This window comes from Thermobia domestica, chromosome 6 (assembly GCF_964235325.1).
Source record: "Thermobia domestica chromosome 6, izTheDome1.hap1.1, whole genome shotgun sequence".
NCBI classification, from domain to species: Eukaryota; Metazoa; Arthropoda; class Insecta; order Zygentoma; family Lepismatidae; genus Thermobia; species Thermobia domestica.
In genome coordinates this window covers 69,202,477-69,221,428 of record NC_137459.1, presented here as the reverse complement: position 1 = coordinate 69,221,428, position 18,952 = coordinate 69,202,477, and the positions used below count along the sequence as shown (strand labels likewise).

The window sequence follows — 18,952 nt, the reverse complement described above, 5'->3', positions numbered from 1 at the left end:
ACCATGAAAGTTGGATGTCATTTATAATATAGACATATTTGAATTTCAATTGATTAACACCTAAACTAAATGAAAGATTTTATTTCTAAAAGATTTGTTAAAGGTTATAATGAGGTAGATATAATATTAAGGTTTTATAATTCACAACAGAATCTACACCAGCTCATAATTAAAATTTCTTGTTGAAAGGTGAAAGTTCCACTTTGGTAGCCAATTAAAAGTTTCCAATTTCACACGTGCAAGTACACCTGGTCTCCAATTAAAAGTTTCGATTTGGAAAAAGGAAAGGTTCGCGACCGGGAACCAATCAGCGATTGACACTATCCTATTTATGTCACCACACGTAACACTTAATCATCAGATTTGTTTAGAGCTCAGATTGGTGTAGATGGACAACTTTTACACTCTGTTTCACATTTTTGGGCAGGGTAGTGATTACGCTGTTGATGGGATAGATTTCTTGAGAAGACTTCCACCTGAATTATCACTCATGATACTGAGGTAAGTACGCAACGTTTGTTTGATCTTGAAATATTTGTTTCCGTCTTATTTTCAAATTTCTAATCTAGATCTCAAATAACTTAACAGTTTCATATCTAAGTGTTTGAAATTCTAGCCATTCTCATTTCCTTTTAATAAGAGTTGTGTTAATTTTAAGTTAACATTGATGTGAATTGAAGTAATGGGACGCTTGATTGTAAATTTTGAATGAATGTAACTTTTATTATTATTGTTAATAACAAAGCATCAGTTCAAATTTGGTTTGATCAAAATTCAACGCCAGTAGATTTTATGAGAAAATATTTTGTTTTATATGTTTTATATAAAGTATCTTCGTTGCTTTCTTGATTGAATTTTCTTAATTAGATGATGTTATTGTTTTCCAGGTTTCTGGATGACCGTTCGCTGCTGGCAGCCTCGTTAGTATGCCACTATTGGTCAATGCTGTGTCATTCTGATCGTCAGTTGAAGAGACGAGTAAGAAGGGAGATAAAGAGACAGAGGGAACGAAGGTCCAACCCAATTTCGACGGGCATCTCATTCGTAAGGAACTCTTTCAAGCCTTTTATATGCCGGAACAAACAGTTACAAGCCAAAAAGCGACCTGCTAATGGTGAGTACTTTTGTTAGTATTTATTTTTCTTCTGAAGTTCTTGTTTTTCTTTCTCCATCTACCTTTATATAAAAATGTCATTGCATACATATTGTTGGCGAGTCATTATCCTTTATAGTAATGACTCGCATTTGTTATAGTCAGTGTTTGAGTTATTTTTGGATCCAAGGATAGAATATGTTTCATTCAAGGTTTTTAGTTTGTAGGCCGTAGGTCTAGAGAACTACATATGGTGTACCCGAACCACACTATGACTTAACTCAGTATAATCTACTTATTCAATAAAAAGATACGAAAGCTCGATTTCGAAGCCGTTCAAACATTTTGTTGGCCTTGATCCAAAGACTAGTTATTGGACAAGATCGCATTTTTTGGTTATTTCTGTAAATTCTTGGCCAACATAGATTTTTTAATATTTTTTTCTTGTATCATTCCTATAATTCTTGTTCTTGTTTTCGTTAATTTATGGATGAATGTTCTGATATTTGTGTTTCTTATATTTCAGTGCCATCTATGATTGGGGATGCATTGCGCCCTATGAAGGAACCACATATATTGGTGTCTGATCAGAAGTCAAAGAAGATAAAGAGTGTACAGCGACGCAGTATCATCAGTCAAGTGAAAGCTCCCAGGGTTTGGAGACTTTGAGTTCACAAACATTGAACTTTGTCATGGATTGTGTGTACAGTGAGTTGTATGTTCTGTATCGTTGTTCCTTGGATTAATTATATATTTGAATTTAAGTGAAATTTGTGTTTCTTTGAAATTCAGATTACCCTTTTCCTATTATAGGGTGATAAGACGTATTATCGTATAGACAAACGACTTTCGCTCGCAATGTGTGGGTAGAATATAAATAAGTACGGAATGCTAATTCCACTGCATCATTGAAACATGTACTCCCTTTTGTTTACTATACCACAAATTGTTTTACCTCTATGGCTATTTTCAGACAAGTACAATTTGCGAAATTGTGGTGGAACCGGTGAGGTTTCAAAAATCTCTAAGATTATTAGTTTTTAATCAAAAGTTGTGATGTAAATTCTCTTCCATTTCAATACGCATCACATTTCGAGGATGTGGCGTCAGATTATCGTTATTAGAGAGGAGTAATATTTTTTTTTTCTTTCTCAGTTGGCGTTCAGGCTGTTCAGAGCGAAATGAGCTTCACTCAGTGTTTGCGAAATTTTGATCCACACCTTTGACAAAGAAAATCGTAATTTTATAAATAACAACCGTATAAATATAACAAGTATTGAATTCCATTAAGCAGTTGACACCACTTGATGAAATTTTGAATGCGTTGCTGTCTTAAATTCTAGTTATTACTTTTATTTTATAGTAAATGGATAATAAGTTAAACGAAGAGGATATTGAAAGATCTTCAGAGTGGATATGCGGAAGATAAGTGTAACACCGTTTATATAGCTGGTGGATGTGAAACATAAAAAACCTGCACAAAGGAAGGCAGCGGACTGCTCGCAACAAAATTATAATTTAAATATTTCATTTTTTCGTTTCACGGATATACCACGTAGGCTAAAGGAGATGGTGATGGTAATTTTTCAATAAAATTGTGCAATCAAGAAAGTGGAGGAAACAGGAGAACACCGAGAAAATCACGCATACTTTATGTGTCTGCCACGAAGCGCACTTAGCATGAGCTGGGATCGATCCTAGGACACCAACGTCTTCTTTCAGTCATTATGTTCGTACTGTTTTGGAGGGAGTCTCATTAGCACTATAGTGGGGTAGATTCATATTATTTACTTAGATTATTGGGTGTAGGAAGTCTGATCGTTGCTATTTAATTACATATATGATAATACTTGAAAGTTTTACGTACAAAACAGTGCGATAGATGTAGATAAATTTCCACCTCATAGGATGAGAGCTCATTTTGGAAGTCTGATGATGATTGTGGAACCACCCAACGTACGCATTATGTATTCCAGAAGTAGAAGTCGTGTTGTATTTTGCTTGTTTGTTGCGCCACAACGCACATCTGATGTCAGCGCCCTACTACTGACGTGAGCCCACATAATGAATCTGGTGAACTGTACTACCATTACTGCGAAATTAAACTGCCGCCAATTTTAGAGTTTTTCTTTAGTATCTTCAAAACAAATAGCAATAAATCTTATCTGGTTTTGGTATGCCGCTATTTAAAGAACCCGCAAAAAAAATGCTAAATCTATCTACACTTGCAAAGCAAAAGCAGATACATGAGTTGTGATAACAGTATCACATACAAAATCGCATTGTCTAGTTCACTACGTTTCTGCTTTTCGATTTTTTTTATTTGTTTTGAAGATATTAGAGAAAAACTCTAAAACTAGCGGTAGTTTAGTTTGGCTGTAGTGAAGACCCTTAATACTATGACACACAGTACAACACAAAACTTTATCTGTGTCACTTTCAGTAAATGTTTCTGACTGTGCGATGCACTCTTTTAATTAATCCGTTGTGTGAGGATTTATTTTGTATATCTTGTTCTTTTCCACAACTCTCCCATACAAAAAAGAAAGAAATAGATTGGCGTTTGGTTGGCAAAGAAACGCTGTAAAAAGATTTGGTTAAGGCAGTTCCTTATTGCTAAAGCATAATGGGGAGGTGCTCCATCTTCTAAATGAACTGCTCGGCAAACACAAGTTCCATTTTCTAAATATGGTCCGATAACGCCGTCACTGGACAATGCATCTCCCTCTGGGATGGCAGGCTTGTTCAGTTGAGAAATGATGGTAACATGACGATTGCCATCAGCCCAGCATACGCAGTTATGCCTGTTCATATGGCCTGAAAATTTGAAGCATGCCTCGTCTAAATAGATCATCTCATCTCCTGGAAAGTCTGGTTCCAAACTAAGTCAGTAAAAAGATAATTACAAGAATTTTAGGAATGTTAAAAAGAAAACAGATCAAAAGATTGCGATCTTGGCGAAGAATTTTAGGAATGATCCAATAAATGCATCAAAAGATTGTGATCTTGACCAATGATTAGCTTTTTGATCAAGGGCCAGAAAATTTTTGAACGGACCCTAAATCGAGTTTTCGTATTTTCTACTGAATAAGCACATCATACTGAGTTAAGGGTCTTCACTACAGCGAAATTAAACTACCGCTAATTTTAGAGTTTTTCTGTAATATCTTCAAAATAAATAAAAATATTGGAAAAGCAGAAACGTAATGAACTAGACAATACGATTTTGTATGTGATACTGTTATCACAACTCATCTATCTGCTTTCGATTTGCAAGTGTAGATAGATATAGTTTTTTTTTTTTCGGGTTCTGTAAATAGCGGCATACCAAAAGCAGATAGGTGAATTGTGGTAAAGGTATCACATACAAAATTGTGTTGTTTATTTCACTACGATTCCGCTTTTCGAATATTGCTATTTGTTTTGAAGATATTACAGAAAAACACTAAAATTAGCGGTAGTTTAATTTCACTGTGGTGAAGACCCTTAAGTGACAGTTTGAGTCTGGCAACACTATCTCCAGATATAAGGCTTACAAGAGAAATTATTGATTGAAATATATTGGATATTTTGATCCAAAAATCAAAACCGACATATGACCAGATAGCCTAATAACATCTGTAAAACTTAGTTAAAATACGTAGAATACTGGTTTGGATTTGTTGCTTGGACAAATTATATCTAAAACATGAAACCAACATCCAAATAACTGTAAGATTACTTTTGGCCCACCCACAATAACACTAAACTAGAGGCCATCAGTTTTTAATTTATGAATGAATTTAATTTATTACGTGTTTTCCCAGTTTTTATGTGTTTATTTTGGTTCCTGCATTGTTCGACTCTATCAAACATTCTTCAGAATTATATCTTCAACGAACTTAAAAAGTTCGTTACGGAATTTTCTATGCCTGTGTGTCTGTACATATGTGTATGTATGTATGTTCGTCTGTCTGTTATTTGCGATTTCTTTCAATTTTGAACCTTGAATTCGATAGAGCATCAAAAACTATCAGAGAAAGTGATTAAATTTTTTGCGTCACACTTACCGTTCCCGAGATATTGGCCAAAAAATGACCGACTTCCAGGGATTTAAGGAGCCATATCTCGGGAACCGTAAGTCATAGGGAGATCATATTGGTGTTGTTCATTTTCTAGGAGGATGGTGAACATTTTGATACCATATAGTAAGCGGTGGCCACTGTCCAACTGACCACTGGTTTGTCCAATGGTCAGTTGGCCAGTGGTCACCAATTATTATAGGTACCAAAATGTTTACCATACTATTAGGTATTGATTAACACCAATATCATCCCTCTATGACTTACCGTTCCCATGATATTGGCCAAAAATTGCAAATTTCTAGATATTTAACTAGAAATAGCTCGGGAACCATAACTTGTAGAGAGATGATATTGATGTTGATCAATATCTAAGAGGATGATGAACATTTTTTGTACCAAACAGTAACCGGTGGCCACTGTTTAACTGTCTACTGGCCAACTGGCCACGTTCTCCAGATATTGACCAAAAAAGTTCGAATTTTTAGATATTTAAGCAGCCGTATCTCGAGAACTGGAAGTCGTAGAGAGATGATATTTTGCTAATTTTTGCGAGAAAGATAAGGTGTGGATAAAAGATTTACTTTTACATCTAGGAACAATGACAGTTATCCTTCCCTCTCCATCTCTCCATTATTTTTAAGTTCTTTCTGGCAATGCTCTTGGAGCATTCTCAAATGGATTTTATTGTACTTAGCATAAACGATACTGTTTACTCCAAGAAAAAAAAACTCAAAAACTGTATTCTTTTCTGAAATTAAATTATTTTTATGAATCATAATTCCTTGTTGGCAAACAAAACATTAATGAAAGACATTACATTTCCGCGTAGTGCTCTTTGGAATTTCTATTTGGCGTGAAAGTCATGTATGTTCGTTTCAAGTTTGGAAATATACGTACATAATGTAGTTTTTTTTTCTTCAAATCTAGCCTGTATCACGAAGTCTGACTCATTAATAAATGGTACACAGAAAGACTTTTGCGCCAAACGTGAGCTGAAACATGAAAGTTAACACATACGGTACGTGATTAAATTTCCCAGACGATGATGGCATGAGCTTTCGAAAATAATTCCTTAAAACACTTTACATATGGTTGTAGATAGGGAAAGGCAAATGTCATTTAGATGCATGTCATTTATTTCTTAAGCAATGGAAATTAGAAAGGAATCAAGTTCAACGTAATAATTAACAATGTTTATTGGATATGCGTAAACAGAAACAGAGACAGAAATAGAGAAAAAAAACTATACCGAACAAAATAATACCGTATTCTCGCGTGTATAAGCCGCACTTTTTTCACGAAAAAGCAAACGAAAATGTAGGGTGCGGCTTATACACGCGAATGATTTAAAATGGCTTAAAGATAATTACGATATTATTTATTTATTTATTTATTTATTTATTTGCGTTTGTTGTACGGTATTTACCGTACATCACAAGAAACACGTATAGAAAACAAATCCACAAAGCCACAATCAGACGAAACAACAATTCAATACAGGAACAAACACGTTAACTCAAATACCGCTATTGTTGATTTGAATCAACAATTACCGGTAAACGAAGAATATTCGGACCCAAGAGGAACGAGAATGGGGAATGGCGGAAGCTTCATAACGAGGAACTACATAGTTTATACGGTTTACCCAACATTGTTAGGGTCGTCAAGTCTAGGAGGCTTAGGTGGGCAGGTCGTGTAGCTAGAATGGAAGAAAGTAGAAACGCTTTCAAAGTCTTGACTGGTAGACCCATAGGAAAACGACCATTAGGAAGACCTAGGCGCAGATGGGAGGATAATATTAAGATGGATCTCGCAGAGATAGGAATACAAAGTAGAAACTGGATGCAATTAGCTAAGGATAGAAGTCAGTGGAGAGCTTTTGTGAACGCGGCACTGAACCTCCGGGTTCCATAGGCCATAGAGTTAGTTAGTTAGTTATTACCGGTAAACGAACAAAAGATTTTTTTTAAAACGGAAGTAAAGTTAAATTTTAAGGGTGCGGCTTATACACGCGAGAATACGGTATGTTGCTTTCTATTTATATTCCTTCTCAGCAGCAAAGCAATATAAGACGAGATCTGCAGAATAAAGTGTAATTTGAACAACTGTACTGCATTTCACGATCTCCCATCGGGAATCAAACAAGGTACCCTGCGCACCAGGGGCTCGCGTGCTTGCTTCTAGACCGGCATGGAAGGTCATTATATTATTATTATTATTATTATTATTATTATTATTATTATTATTATTATTATTATTATTATTATTATTATTATTATTATTATTATTACACTTCGAACGTATGCAATGCATAAGTGTCGGAAAGCTTATAGAATGGCATTTTCCGTCCGTCTGTCGACAAGTATCAGAAGAAGAACGGTAAAGGGATACCGAGATACCGTTTACTGTAATCGATTCATTGTCCCAAGAAGTCCCATCTTCTTTATTTACTCTCTATTCAAAGCGGAAGTGGTACATTAGCCATTTCCGGTTTCAACACTTACCGTCATAGAACAAAAATAGTACTAGATAGCGGCATATGGTTTTCTGAAATCGATTTAGTGTCTCAAGAAAGCACATCGTCGCAATCCGCAACACTTTAAAAACCGGAAGTTGTTGATATTTACCACTACTTTTGGTTTTAATACTAATTTCCACAAAGCAAAACCGGTAAGTTATATCAAGATGCAGTTTTTTTCGCAATTGATTCAGTTTCTCAAGAATAGGTTATATCTCTTCCTTAAACCATCTATTCAAACCAGAAATGGTCCAAATTAACGACTTCCGGTTTCAACCTTTATCATTGTAGAAAACAGTAAGGTGTAGCCAGTACTGACTTTTCAATATGGATTAAGCGTCCGAGGAACAGGTTTCGTCTTTGATCTTTTTAGTCAATTGCAACAAGTAGTTATAGAAGTTGGAGTATTAAATTCTCCAGCCCCGGTGGCTCAGTGGTAGAGTGTTCACCTCTGGTGCTTGGAGTCCCGGGCTCGATCCCAGCCCCCGCCAAGTGGACTTTGTGGTGGACAAACACCGTGTGCGTGGGTTTTCTCGGGGTTCTCCCGTTTCCTCCCACTTTCTTCATTCCACCATTTCATTCATTACTCATTATCACGGTCTCCTTTAGCCTAACCAGCAAAACCGTGGGACGTCAAACTCAAAGATTTCATTTCATTTCATTTTTGTACCATTTAAATATCAGCAGGAGAACATTGTTTGACATATTTTGTGATATTACTAGTTTGACAGTGTTGCCAACTAAACATAAAGATTTTTTTTTTCAAACAGCACTACCTATATCAGGGTATTTCACATTTCAGACTTACATATTAAACAAAAACTTATACTGTCACATCTATTACTCAGTATTGGAAACTAAGGACTCGACAGTATCACAAACATCCAAATTCTGATGGCCTCTACAGAAATAACGATGCAAATGAGTCAGACGAAGCAATACACAACGAAAACACATTAATGTCGAGTATTATAATCATGATGTGATGGATTTCGAATAAATACGAACAAAGTTATAAGGAATTGAAAATTTGGCTTTTTGCGAATGCCTTTATTTAGAAAAAAACTAGTTAGATAAATACTTTATCCAATTGTACAGATGGTTTTCAATAGATGCGAAGATCAGAATTCACTTTACAGCAATTTGATATATAAAACCGGTCTGGAGCTATTGTAAAAATTATTAAAGTTTGCAACACTGCTTTAAGTTATGCAAATCTGAGAACTATTTGTAATTACACCTGCCAAAAACATTGTTGTAATGTTACAAAAGCAAAGTACACCAAAACCATCTTCGTAGTTGGATGTGATACTTACCTAATAACTTTTCTGAAATAAAGTAATTTGAAATAAAGTGAAAATTTTTAATTCTTTGCAACTTTGTTTCTACTCGTTTGAAATACATCATATAATGACTGTAGTACTCGATGTAAAGATACTTTAGATGTGGGCTATCTGTCATTGTCACTTGCATTATTACTGTTATATAAGCCACTAGGGATGCGCGCGAGACGAGACGAGACGAGAAATGGAAAAGTCTCGTCTTGTCTCGCAGCCTCAAATGTTGGTCTCGTCTCGCGTCTCGCATTAAATCTTGAGTCTCATCTCGCGTCTCGCGCGAGACTTTCTCGCATGGTCTCGCAGTCTGGGTCAAAATTTTGCAATGTGTTATTCTATGGCTGTTAATGAATGATGATGTGATATTCTGTCCGAAGGCAGGTATTTGAAATAAAAGTCCCTCGGCAAGGTGAATCCATGGTGGTTTGCCATTGCTTTCCATGGGATGAATGTTCATAACATCCTAAGGAGACGAAACCTAGAGTTCAACATAGTATCCGAACTTGTATCCTCTCCGCTCCAAATTAAAAGAAATGTTGTGCTGGAATTTGATTGCTGGACCATTAATTTTCGTCAAATTAATAGCATAATTTACAGCAAAACCAGCATAAATTGTTGCTGGATCCAACATTGTTTTCCAGCTTAGAGTTCCCCAGCAATATTTTCCAGTATGCCATGCGGGCACATTTTTGCCCCGAAAAACAAAGTCGCCAATGTAATTAGGATAAAGAATATAACGTTTCCGTATTATGTTTTTCTGAACTCATTGAACCAAACCCGGATCCTTTTACTATATCTATATGTAAATTTCTTCGTCTTTATTTAACCAGATTTCAACCTTGTCTTTGCCTGCTTCTAGTCCGAGGAATGCTCTAACGTCACAATATCCAAAATTGACACGGATTGTTCCCTTAGAATAGGTTTGAACTTTCTTTTCAGAAAGTTTAAACTCTCTAGCATTAAATTTGTGGAAGCAGCAGAGAAAATATAAAAATACGTTACTTGTGTAGGAGAACAGTGCTACCATCTATTGTCGCCTATCTCCTTTTACACCAACTACCAAGGAATAACATTACTTGTGTCATCGGACTTGTGGATAACGCAATATGTTAACGATTGCGAGAATCAAAATATCCAGCAAACTATACTTGATATGAAAAGGCTTTCTGGATCAATTTCCAGATCATACAGTTGAACTAACTGCAGAATATCAAAACCTGAAAACTTTTGGTTAACCCGACAGCACTGGTGTCAAGCCACACAGACACAGACCACATGCATTTTGATTCTGATCTAAGTAAAATGCTGACCTTACAAGAATGCGGTTTCGTGTAACTTCCTACTTCAACACCTTAGTTGTAGACCGCATTTTATCGCTTACTGAGAGGCATTCTATCTGGAGAAAAGGAAATGTTGGGTCTGACAGACTAGGCGCCAGTGCTCGTGTTACTCAAATGAGAGGTTATTATTTTTTTTTAAAAAAAAGTAAGTGTAAGTCTAACCAAACCTATAGGGCCATCCTACCAAACCAGTGTTTGAATTAAACTTCCGAACTAGAGGGGGATGTTTTTGATAAATATATAAAAAGAAAATACTTATTCCATGTAAAAAATATCATGTTATTTCTGCGAGCCGGGCCGGGGATAAACTTTGACGAGAGGGGATTTCCCCGCCATCCCCCAACATTAATCGGTAGTAGTAATGTGAAAAAGTCAGAAACAACAGAAATATCACATTTCGGAGCAATAGGGAGTATTATTCGCTTTTCAGACCAAAAACAGAAGTTCATGTATTCGTGCGCGCCCGAGTGTATGTGTTTGTGTCGCAAAATAAAGTCCTAGATCGACACTGTAATAAATTTCCAATTTACAAAGCTTTTCTTTTTTAACGATGTTTAGAAACTAAAGAAGGCTTTAATTCTGAAAATCAACCTTGAATAATAATAAAGCTCATAAAATGTCTATTGCCCCAATCACTTTTTTGTTCCTGGAGGCATTAACGCTCAACTTAGAAAACTCAATAAATGTACAATCACTAAATATACAATTAAATGTAATTCATAAATGTTGCGAGACTGCGAGAAGTGTCGCGAGACTTCTCGTGCGAGACTTAACCGAGTCTCGTCTAGCGTCTCGTCTCGCGTCTCGTATAAAATTTTCACTCTCGTCTCGTCTCGCAAATGCGAGATAAGACGCGAGACGAGACGAGACTTCTCGTGTCTCGCGTGTATCCCTATAAGCCACCATTTTTAAAAATGTTTTTGATACTGAAGTTTGCTAGATTTGAAAAAATGCATGGCAAATGTTATATTATAAATTTTTGTTTTACATGTAGATTTGAAATATGCAATAATTTGACATAGTGGTATTTGAAAATTATAACTTTATGTTAGGTTGGCAACACTGTTAATCTGGTTGTATTTTTTAGTATGTCAAACAATGTCCCTGTGTCGATATTTACATAATACAAAATTTCAGCATTTTGTGTTTATTAGTTTAAAAGTTAAGAGGGTGTATCAAAATAAATGTCCACCTTATATATATATATATAGATTGTGTCTCAAAAGTCCCCTGACATAGGGTAAGCCTGTTATTATCAGAGTTACAACAAAATGTAACAGAGGAAACCGTCTCCAGATATGATGTTTTCAATCTAAAGTGAAGGATTTTTTATTTATTTATTTTTTTAATCGGAAGAGCCCTTTGGACTGTACACTCGTACAAGGAGACTTACGGAAGTGTCACTCACCGATTTGAATGAAATTTTGCATACTTGTTGAACATCGAAAAATAATCGACGCGTAGTTTTTTTTTGTTTCGGCAATAATCAGTTTTCTTCTCCCAGATTTGTAGATCTTATTAGATATGCATGCAGGGCCTAAAATTCAACGAAATCACAGCTCCACACTGGTAAAAATTTTATATAGTATAGAAAAACTAGTTTAGTCAGCATTTGTTTAGACATATAATCAGTGTTCTGTCCAGTACATCATGTTTACCTACGACCAAAATTATTATTATTATTATTATTATTATTATTATTATTATTATTATTATTATTATTATTATTATTATTAGGAAAATTTTGGCATCCAGAGCAAACAAAATTAAAGGCACATTAGGATACATATTTAATTGTATTGTATTAAACCATAAAATACAGGAAACAAACCGGTAAGAAAAATAGTCACACTGGAAGAAAAAATTAATTTTTTCTTATATAAGAATTTCACTGTCATTTTTCCGTGATAACCACGCTGTCTCAGTCTGTTTTCTGACTAGGCAAATACACCGTTATACTGGGCTGTTCCTTTGACTTCCTACCAACTTCAAAACGCCTTTCCTTTCTGGCCAGCCATTTCATAACAGCAGGGGTTGGGCTAAAATCTTGCAACGGCCCCATATTTATATTAACGTGAAGGTAATTTTTCACAGTAGTGGGAGCTAAAGACAGTCTGTTATCTGTTTTCAATATGTTGTAGTCACTTATAAGTCTTTCAACATCGGAAGAAGATGGTTTCGAAGCAACAACTCGGGCTAGACTTGTTGACAGAGTATGAAATGACTGATTTCCACAGATTTTCATGAGAAGGCTTTTAGCGTCCAGACCTTTCAACATACTGCACGATGATGCCTCTCTATATTGCATTGCGAACTGCAAAAGATCTGTATCAAGACAAAAAACTTTGTGGCATTCTCTTAAGGCATCATCAGTTACATCCTCTTGCAAAACACGCAAAGGCTCCAAAGCAACCATACTGTCTTCATACAGCAAACGCTGACTAACAAAGTTAATTATGGAATCCAGGACTTCGTAGCGTACAACAGTAAAGTCTCTTTTCTCACTGACATATTTGTTATGGGATTTATTGCGACGTGTGTTACGATGAAGTTGAGTACCATGTAATGAGTACTGTATTTCTCCGTTGACGTTCTCTTGCACACGTTCGTTTAAAAACGTTTTTTCCCACCCGCCTAACAAAGGTTTCTCTTTCATACTCTCCAATTGTGCTATAGTTCTATTTTTATTTGTTATTATGTCCAAAAGAAACATTTCATCACTCTCAAACTTCTGCTGGCAGTTCTTGAAAACATATAGAGCGTCTGTCACAAGACACAGAAGATGAAGGCGATCTACTTCTATCCATTTAAGCAGATGACCATTGGCTTCATTACATACATGGCTTTCCGTTCACAAGTAAAGGCAGCTTGGATACCAATTTTTTAGGAGAGTAGTGAGCATACTGAATGAAAATTTTGTCCACCTGACGTCAAAATATTCTGGGTAGTGCAAAACTTCTAAGTTATTTTCTGAAGCTACAATCGTTAAACCTTTCGTTCGCTGCCCTGAAGAGTGATAGAAAGCACACAGTCCAGATGCTGCTTATATGAGACATGAAACTTCTTGGACATTTTTGGTGACATCTTTCTATGCTAAATTAATGCAATGGGCAGCACACCCAATTTTCAACAGAGGCAACGTTTCACCTGAAGCAACTCTTTCATCAGTTAACAATTTCCACATTCCTTTGTGTTCTTCTGTATTCATGTTTTCACTATCAGTAATTATCGAAGTCACTCTGGGAAACATTACTCTTTCTACTGATTTTCGTTACGCTGTGCTTCGGCTAAATTTTTGGCGGTTATTGATGTATGTTATCTCTGGTAGTACATATTTCTATAACGGGTTCAAAGGATCCTGTAATTTTTATCTACAAAACAACACATTTCATTATATCGGAAAAGTGTAATGTCCTATTGAAACAACAGATAAACGTGCAGTTTGTTGCATATTTTAAAACTATATGAATGCAACCGAAAACGTTTGAAAACTAAATATAGTTAAAAAGTTCCTTCACTTCAAAATTGGCAATGGTTTTCCCTGCCATCTAGGAGACACCTATACGTATTAACTCTGGCTTAATGTCATATGCTGGCAGTTGTATGGAATTAAGTAACCCATTGCATAATGAATGTATTGAATCAGTAAGACTTAGTTTGACACACTAAACGCGTTTAAATGCATAATCCGAGAAAAGTAAGGTACTCACATTAATACCACTCCACACTTTAAGAATTATAGTTCCACACTCCTTTCCTACAGTTCCACAAAGTGTGGAGTACTCCACTCAATTTTAGGCCCTGTATGCATGATACAAAAAGAGTTATTTGGAAGAAGATTGTGTTGCATTTTGCGATTTGTCACAGTTATTGTTCTAATAAGGTGCGTTTGGTGTAAACAATGTTTATGCATCGTTATGCCAACACTTTTTTTTTTTTAACGAAATATCATTACTGTGAAGCGTTTTCTCAATAAATTCATGATTATAACAATTAAGGATATATGAAGTTCTAACATAGTGAGAGGCGAGGGGACTCACTCTACATAAGTACCCCAAATAAGGAGAGGTGCAGAGACTCACTTTAATCAAGCATTCCGTTAAAATAAAGGGGTTTCAAATCAAAAGAAAGGGATTTCAAATTGGTCTGCAACCTTCTCGTAGTAACCCCTTTCAACTATAATTGTTCTTGGCTAAGTGCAGAGAATTTCAAACCAGAAGACATTTTGTAATTGTAATCACTATATTGGAACCGCCATTTTCAATTTTACAATTTTGACGTCAGATTCTGAATCATCTGTCCTAAAACGCCCCTGGCAGTATGTTTTCTTATATATTAAATTGTTGTTTTCTGTCTACGCTTGAAGACCACCCCTAACGTTCAAAGGGTGGTTTCTACCCTTAAATCTCCACCATTGCCGAAACAAAATAATAATAATAATAATAATAATAATAATAATAATAATAATAATAATAATACGTGTCGATTATTTTTCGATGTTCTACAAGTATGCAAAGTTTCATTCAAATCGGTGAATGACTCTTCCGTAAGTCTCCTTGCTAGTGCGCCCAATGTTAAATAAAAATACAATGTTGACATTTACCTGGATTCACAACATAAAGTGAATGGGGGCATATTATTGAAATGGGGCTGGCCATCGACACGTTAGCGTGAAAGACAGTAACTTCATTCATTTATGTTGTGGGTCAAGGTAAATGGCAACTTTACATTTTCATTTAACATTGGAGACATAAAGAATGTACAGCCCAAACGGCTCTTCCGACTTTAAAAAAAAAAAAAAAAAAAAAAAAAAAAAAAAAAACCTTCATTTTAGATTGAAAACATCATATTTGGAGACGGTTTCCCCTGTTACATTTTATAGTAACTCTGATAACAACAGAATTACCCTGTCGGGGGCCTTTTGAGATACCCTGTACATACGTGCATAATAGATCTACTGTACAGATGACTGATATAGACTATCATAAACTTAACTCTTATTTCAGTTTATTTTTAGAAGCAAAATAATTGCAAAAAAATACAATTTACGAATGCTTATTTTTATTTTAGCTAAACACATATTTAGTGCTTCCTTGAAAGTAAACCTTTGTCATATAAAACCCTAATTTACGTTCCAAATGTTTTCCCTTCCGGTTTATATTCAATACGAGTGCTACAAAGCTAATAATTCATCTGTTCTTATTTGCATTACCCAATCTTATTTCTGCTTATGGAGTCAACTAATTGTGTATGAGAGAAGATTTTCTTATTTTTACTGGACCAAACAAACGAATCAACATCGACTCTAGCCAACAGAAAAATAAAAACAAACAACAGAGAAAGTGAACAAGCGAGAAGAGGGGATATTAGAAAAAAAAGGAGTGTTCTCTCTGAAATGAGTTATGTGAACTTAAGCTTCTGCTTGAGGGGAAGGGCTTTGCGAGGCTTGATGTTTCTCATGGCGAGGCTTAGCGACGCTACCGATTGTCACCGATGCTGCATCTCGCACTAGATGCTCGCAGCCTTTGGACCCAATCCCTGCCCGATCCAGAAAGCGAAGTTTTATGGAATCCGATCTACAGCATTAAATCCTCAACTCACCGATCTGATTTGAATACCGAAGCAAAACGTCGGCCACCAGCCAAGTTAATTGGGATTGTTGTTAAATACGCCTTCACGCGACCTGTTTATCTTTTCCCCGTCGATAAAGCAAGAAGTAGCATTTTGCTGGATTACATTGCAGAATATCCCAGTCCAGTATTTTAAGGTGTAAAAAAAGTATTTAAAAAAGCAGCGAGAAACAAGGGATTGTATCCTATTATAAATCCAGGAAAGTCCGTAGAGCACAGCGTTGAATGTATCCCTATTATAGCATCCTGTTAGGAGCTCATTTACACCTCAAATTGCATATATCATGTTCTTTCTTGTTTATGCATTTTTTTAAAAAACAGACTGTGGAGAGAACAGAACAATATGGGAAAGAAAGGAAAGTTATCATGTGAACATTATAGTTTTGCAGTAGGAGAGATTAAGTCGTAATGTAAAGACAACTCAAAAAGAGGTAACACGTGTCACAAGCGGATTACAATATAGATAAATGAGTCAATGGTGGCAGAAAGACATTTGGATTTTCTATGTGATATTTCTGCAAAGTAAATTATAACAACCTTTTTTGGGGCGTGTGTCAGCTTCTTTTTTTTTCACCTTTATCGTGGCCACCTCTTGACAGGATTTGTATCAAAAATTGCAGATAACATCTGTATTAATCACAGCAAATATCTTCTCCTTATAACCACACACACACACACACACACACACACATATATATATAAATATATATATATATATATATATATATATATATATATATATATATATATATATATATATATATATATATATATATATAAAGTAATGTGGGGAAATTTGCACTCCAAAGGAATGAACCAATAACTGCATTTAATACATTCAAAGCTAACTATTATAAGTAAGACAAATGAAATAACGTTATTGTTTCTGATGAATTTGTTTCTGACGATTTTCTAAAAAAAAAAAAAAAAAAAAAAAGACGATTTTGTTCATATTTCGTAAATAAGTATTTCATTAATAACCCGACATAATAGCATAACTCGTTTGTCTTGAAACAATCTAGGACAAGTAGTTTGTTCCTGGGTTATTTTTTTAGACAATTTTCTTAAAAGCGACTCAGGTGATTTTGTTAATATTTTATAAATGAATATTTCAGGCCCTATTATCAAAAGCCACCAAATCAATTTATTTTTAACCGAAATTGAGTTATATATCGCTTTTTACATGTCTGATCTAAAAGAATTTCATGGAAACAGAATTTTGTTTAAAAGTTTAATATTTCATACTAAAAAAACTGGTTCAAATATGATACTTTGTACGCGTGTATATGGAGCTCCACTGCAAGTTTTGCGAGATTGCTTGAAACTAAGCGAAACTGATGTGGCAGATTTTAATATTAGGCGCCTCATTTAATTAATAACCAGACAATATAGCATAACTCATTTTCTTTCCTGAATAGTTTTACGAGAAATGGGCCTAGTTTATTCTTGAGAGTGAGCTCTTTTAGAACGATTTTTCTCAAAAGCGCCTCAAGTAATTTTGTTCATATCCCAGAAATAAATATGTAATTATTATCTCTATAATGTGTAAATTATTCCTTACGAAGAAATTCACAAAATGTAGTTTACTCTACGAGATTGAATTTCTCTTCAGACTACTCTTCCGAAAGCGATTGAGACGATCATGGTCATATTCCGCAAATAAATATTTCACTATTATTTTAATAATATCGCGTAAATTATTTCCATGAGAATACAAACAGGGTAACATACCCTTGGGGTGAGTTTTTTTTTTTTTTTTTTACATTTCTTTAAAATACCACTCATGTGATTTTATTATCTTATAAACAAATATTTCGTTAATAACCCTAACATAAGGTATGCCATTTTTTACGAAAAAATCTATAACGACTATTTGACTTTTGTGGATGAGCTTTCTTTCGGTAAGTTTTCCGAAAATGCCTTAAAATTTTGTTCGTGTTTCACGAGATAATGTTTCATTATTAACTGCAGCACAACATGATTTAGTCTGAAGAATGGGAACCAGAAAGTTAAGTGTAGTGACCTGTAATTTTATTTCGACAATATTTTTTTCTGCACTATGTGCATATACACTATGTGGTAAAAAGTATCCGGACACCCGGCTGAAAATGTCTTACAAGTTCGTGGCGCTCTCCATCGATACTGCTAGAATTCATCATGGTATTGGCCCACCCTTAGCCTTGATGACAGCTTCCACTCTCGCAGGCATACTTTCAATCAGGTGCTGGAAGTTTTCTTGGGGAATGGCAGCCCATTCTTCACGGAGTGTTGAACTGAGGAGAGGTATCGATGTAGATCGGTGAGGCCTGGCACGAAGTCGGCGTTCCAAAACATCCCAAAGGTATTCTATAGGATTCAAGTCAGGGCTCTGTGCAGGCCCGTCCATTACAAGGATGTTATGGTCGTGTAACCATTCCGCCACAGGCCATGCAGTATGAACAGGTGATCGATCGTGTTGAAAGACGCAATCGCCCTCCCCAAATTGCTCTTTAACAGTGGGAAGCAAGAAGGTGCTTAAAACATCAATGTAGGACTGCACTGTGAGAGTGCCACGAAAAACAACAAGGGGTGCAAGCCCCCTCCAAGAAAAACATGACCACATCATAACACCACCTCCCCCGAATTTTACTTTTGGCACTACACACGCAGACAGATTACGTTCACTGGGCATTTGCCATATCCACACCCTGCCATCGGATCGCCACATTGTGTACCGTGATTCGTCACTCCATAGAACGTTTTTCCACTGTTCAATCGTCCAATGTTTACACTCCTTACACCAAGCGAGAAGTCGTTTGGCATTTACCTGCGTGATGGGTGGCTTATGAGCAACCACTCGACCATGAAATCCAAGTTTTCTCACCTCACGCCTAGTGCTCTCAAACGGGTCGGGTTGACCCGACCCAACCCATCGGGTCAGCTCGAGTCGGGTTACTGGTCGGGTCGGGTCAGTCGGGTCAGCTCGGGTCG

At 35.8% G+C, this 18,952-nt stretch overlaps 1 protein-coding gene across 1 annotated transcript; it reads left to right on the top strand.

Moving 5' to 3' along the window:
* Positions 1–373: 373 nt before the first annotated feature.
* On the top strand, positions 374–1,843 carry LOC145687681 (uncharacterized). Its single transcript, XM_081761136.1, has 3 exons — positions 374–501; positions 888–1,114; positions 1,620–1,843. Exons 1-3 carry the CDS (start codon positions 389–391, stop codon positions 1,760–1,762), a joined length of 483 nt encoding a protein of 160 aa, XP_081617262.1. The 5' UTR covers positions 374–388; the 3' UTR covers positions 1,763–1,843.
* The last annotated feature ends 17,109 nt before the right edge of the window (positions 1,844–18,952 follow it).

Bases quoted from the DNA above. Each gene is read 5' to 3' on its own strand.
- LOC145687681 (XM_081761136.1), top strand. From the start codon at position 389: ATGGACAACTTTTACACTCTGTTTCACATTTTTGGGCAGGGTAGTGAT. The intron at 502-887 runs GTAAGTACGCAA...ATTGTTTTCCAG, and splicing joins TTATCACTCATGATACTGAG to GTTTCTGGATGACCGTTCGC. The intron at 1,115-1,619 runs GTGAGTACTTTT...CTTATATTTCAG, and splicing joins CAAAAAGCGACCTGCTAATG to TGCCATCTATGATTGGGGAT.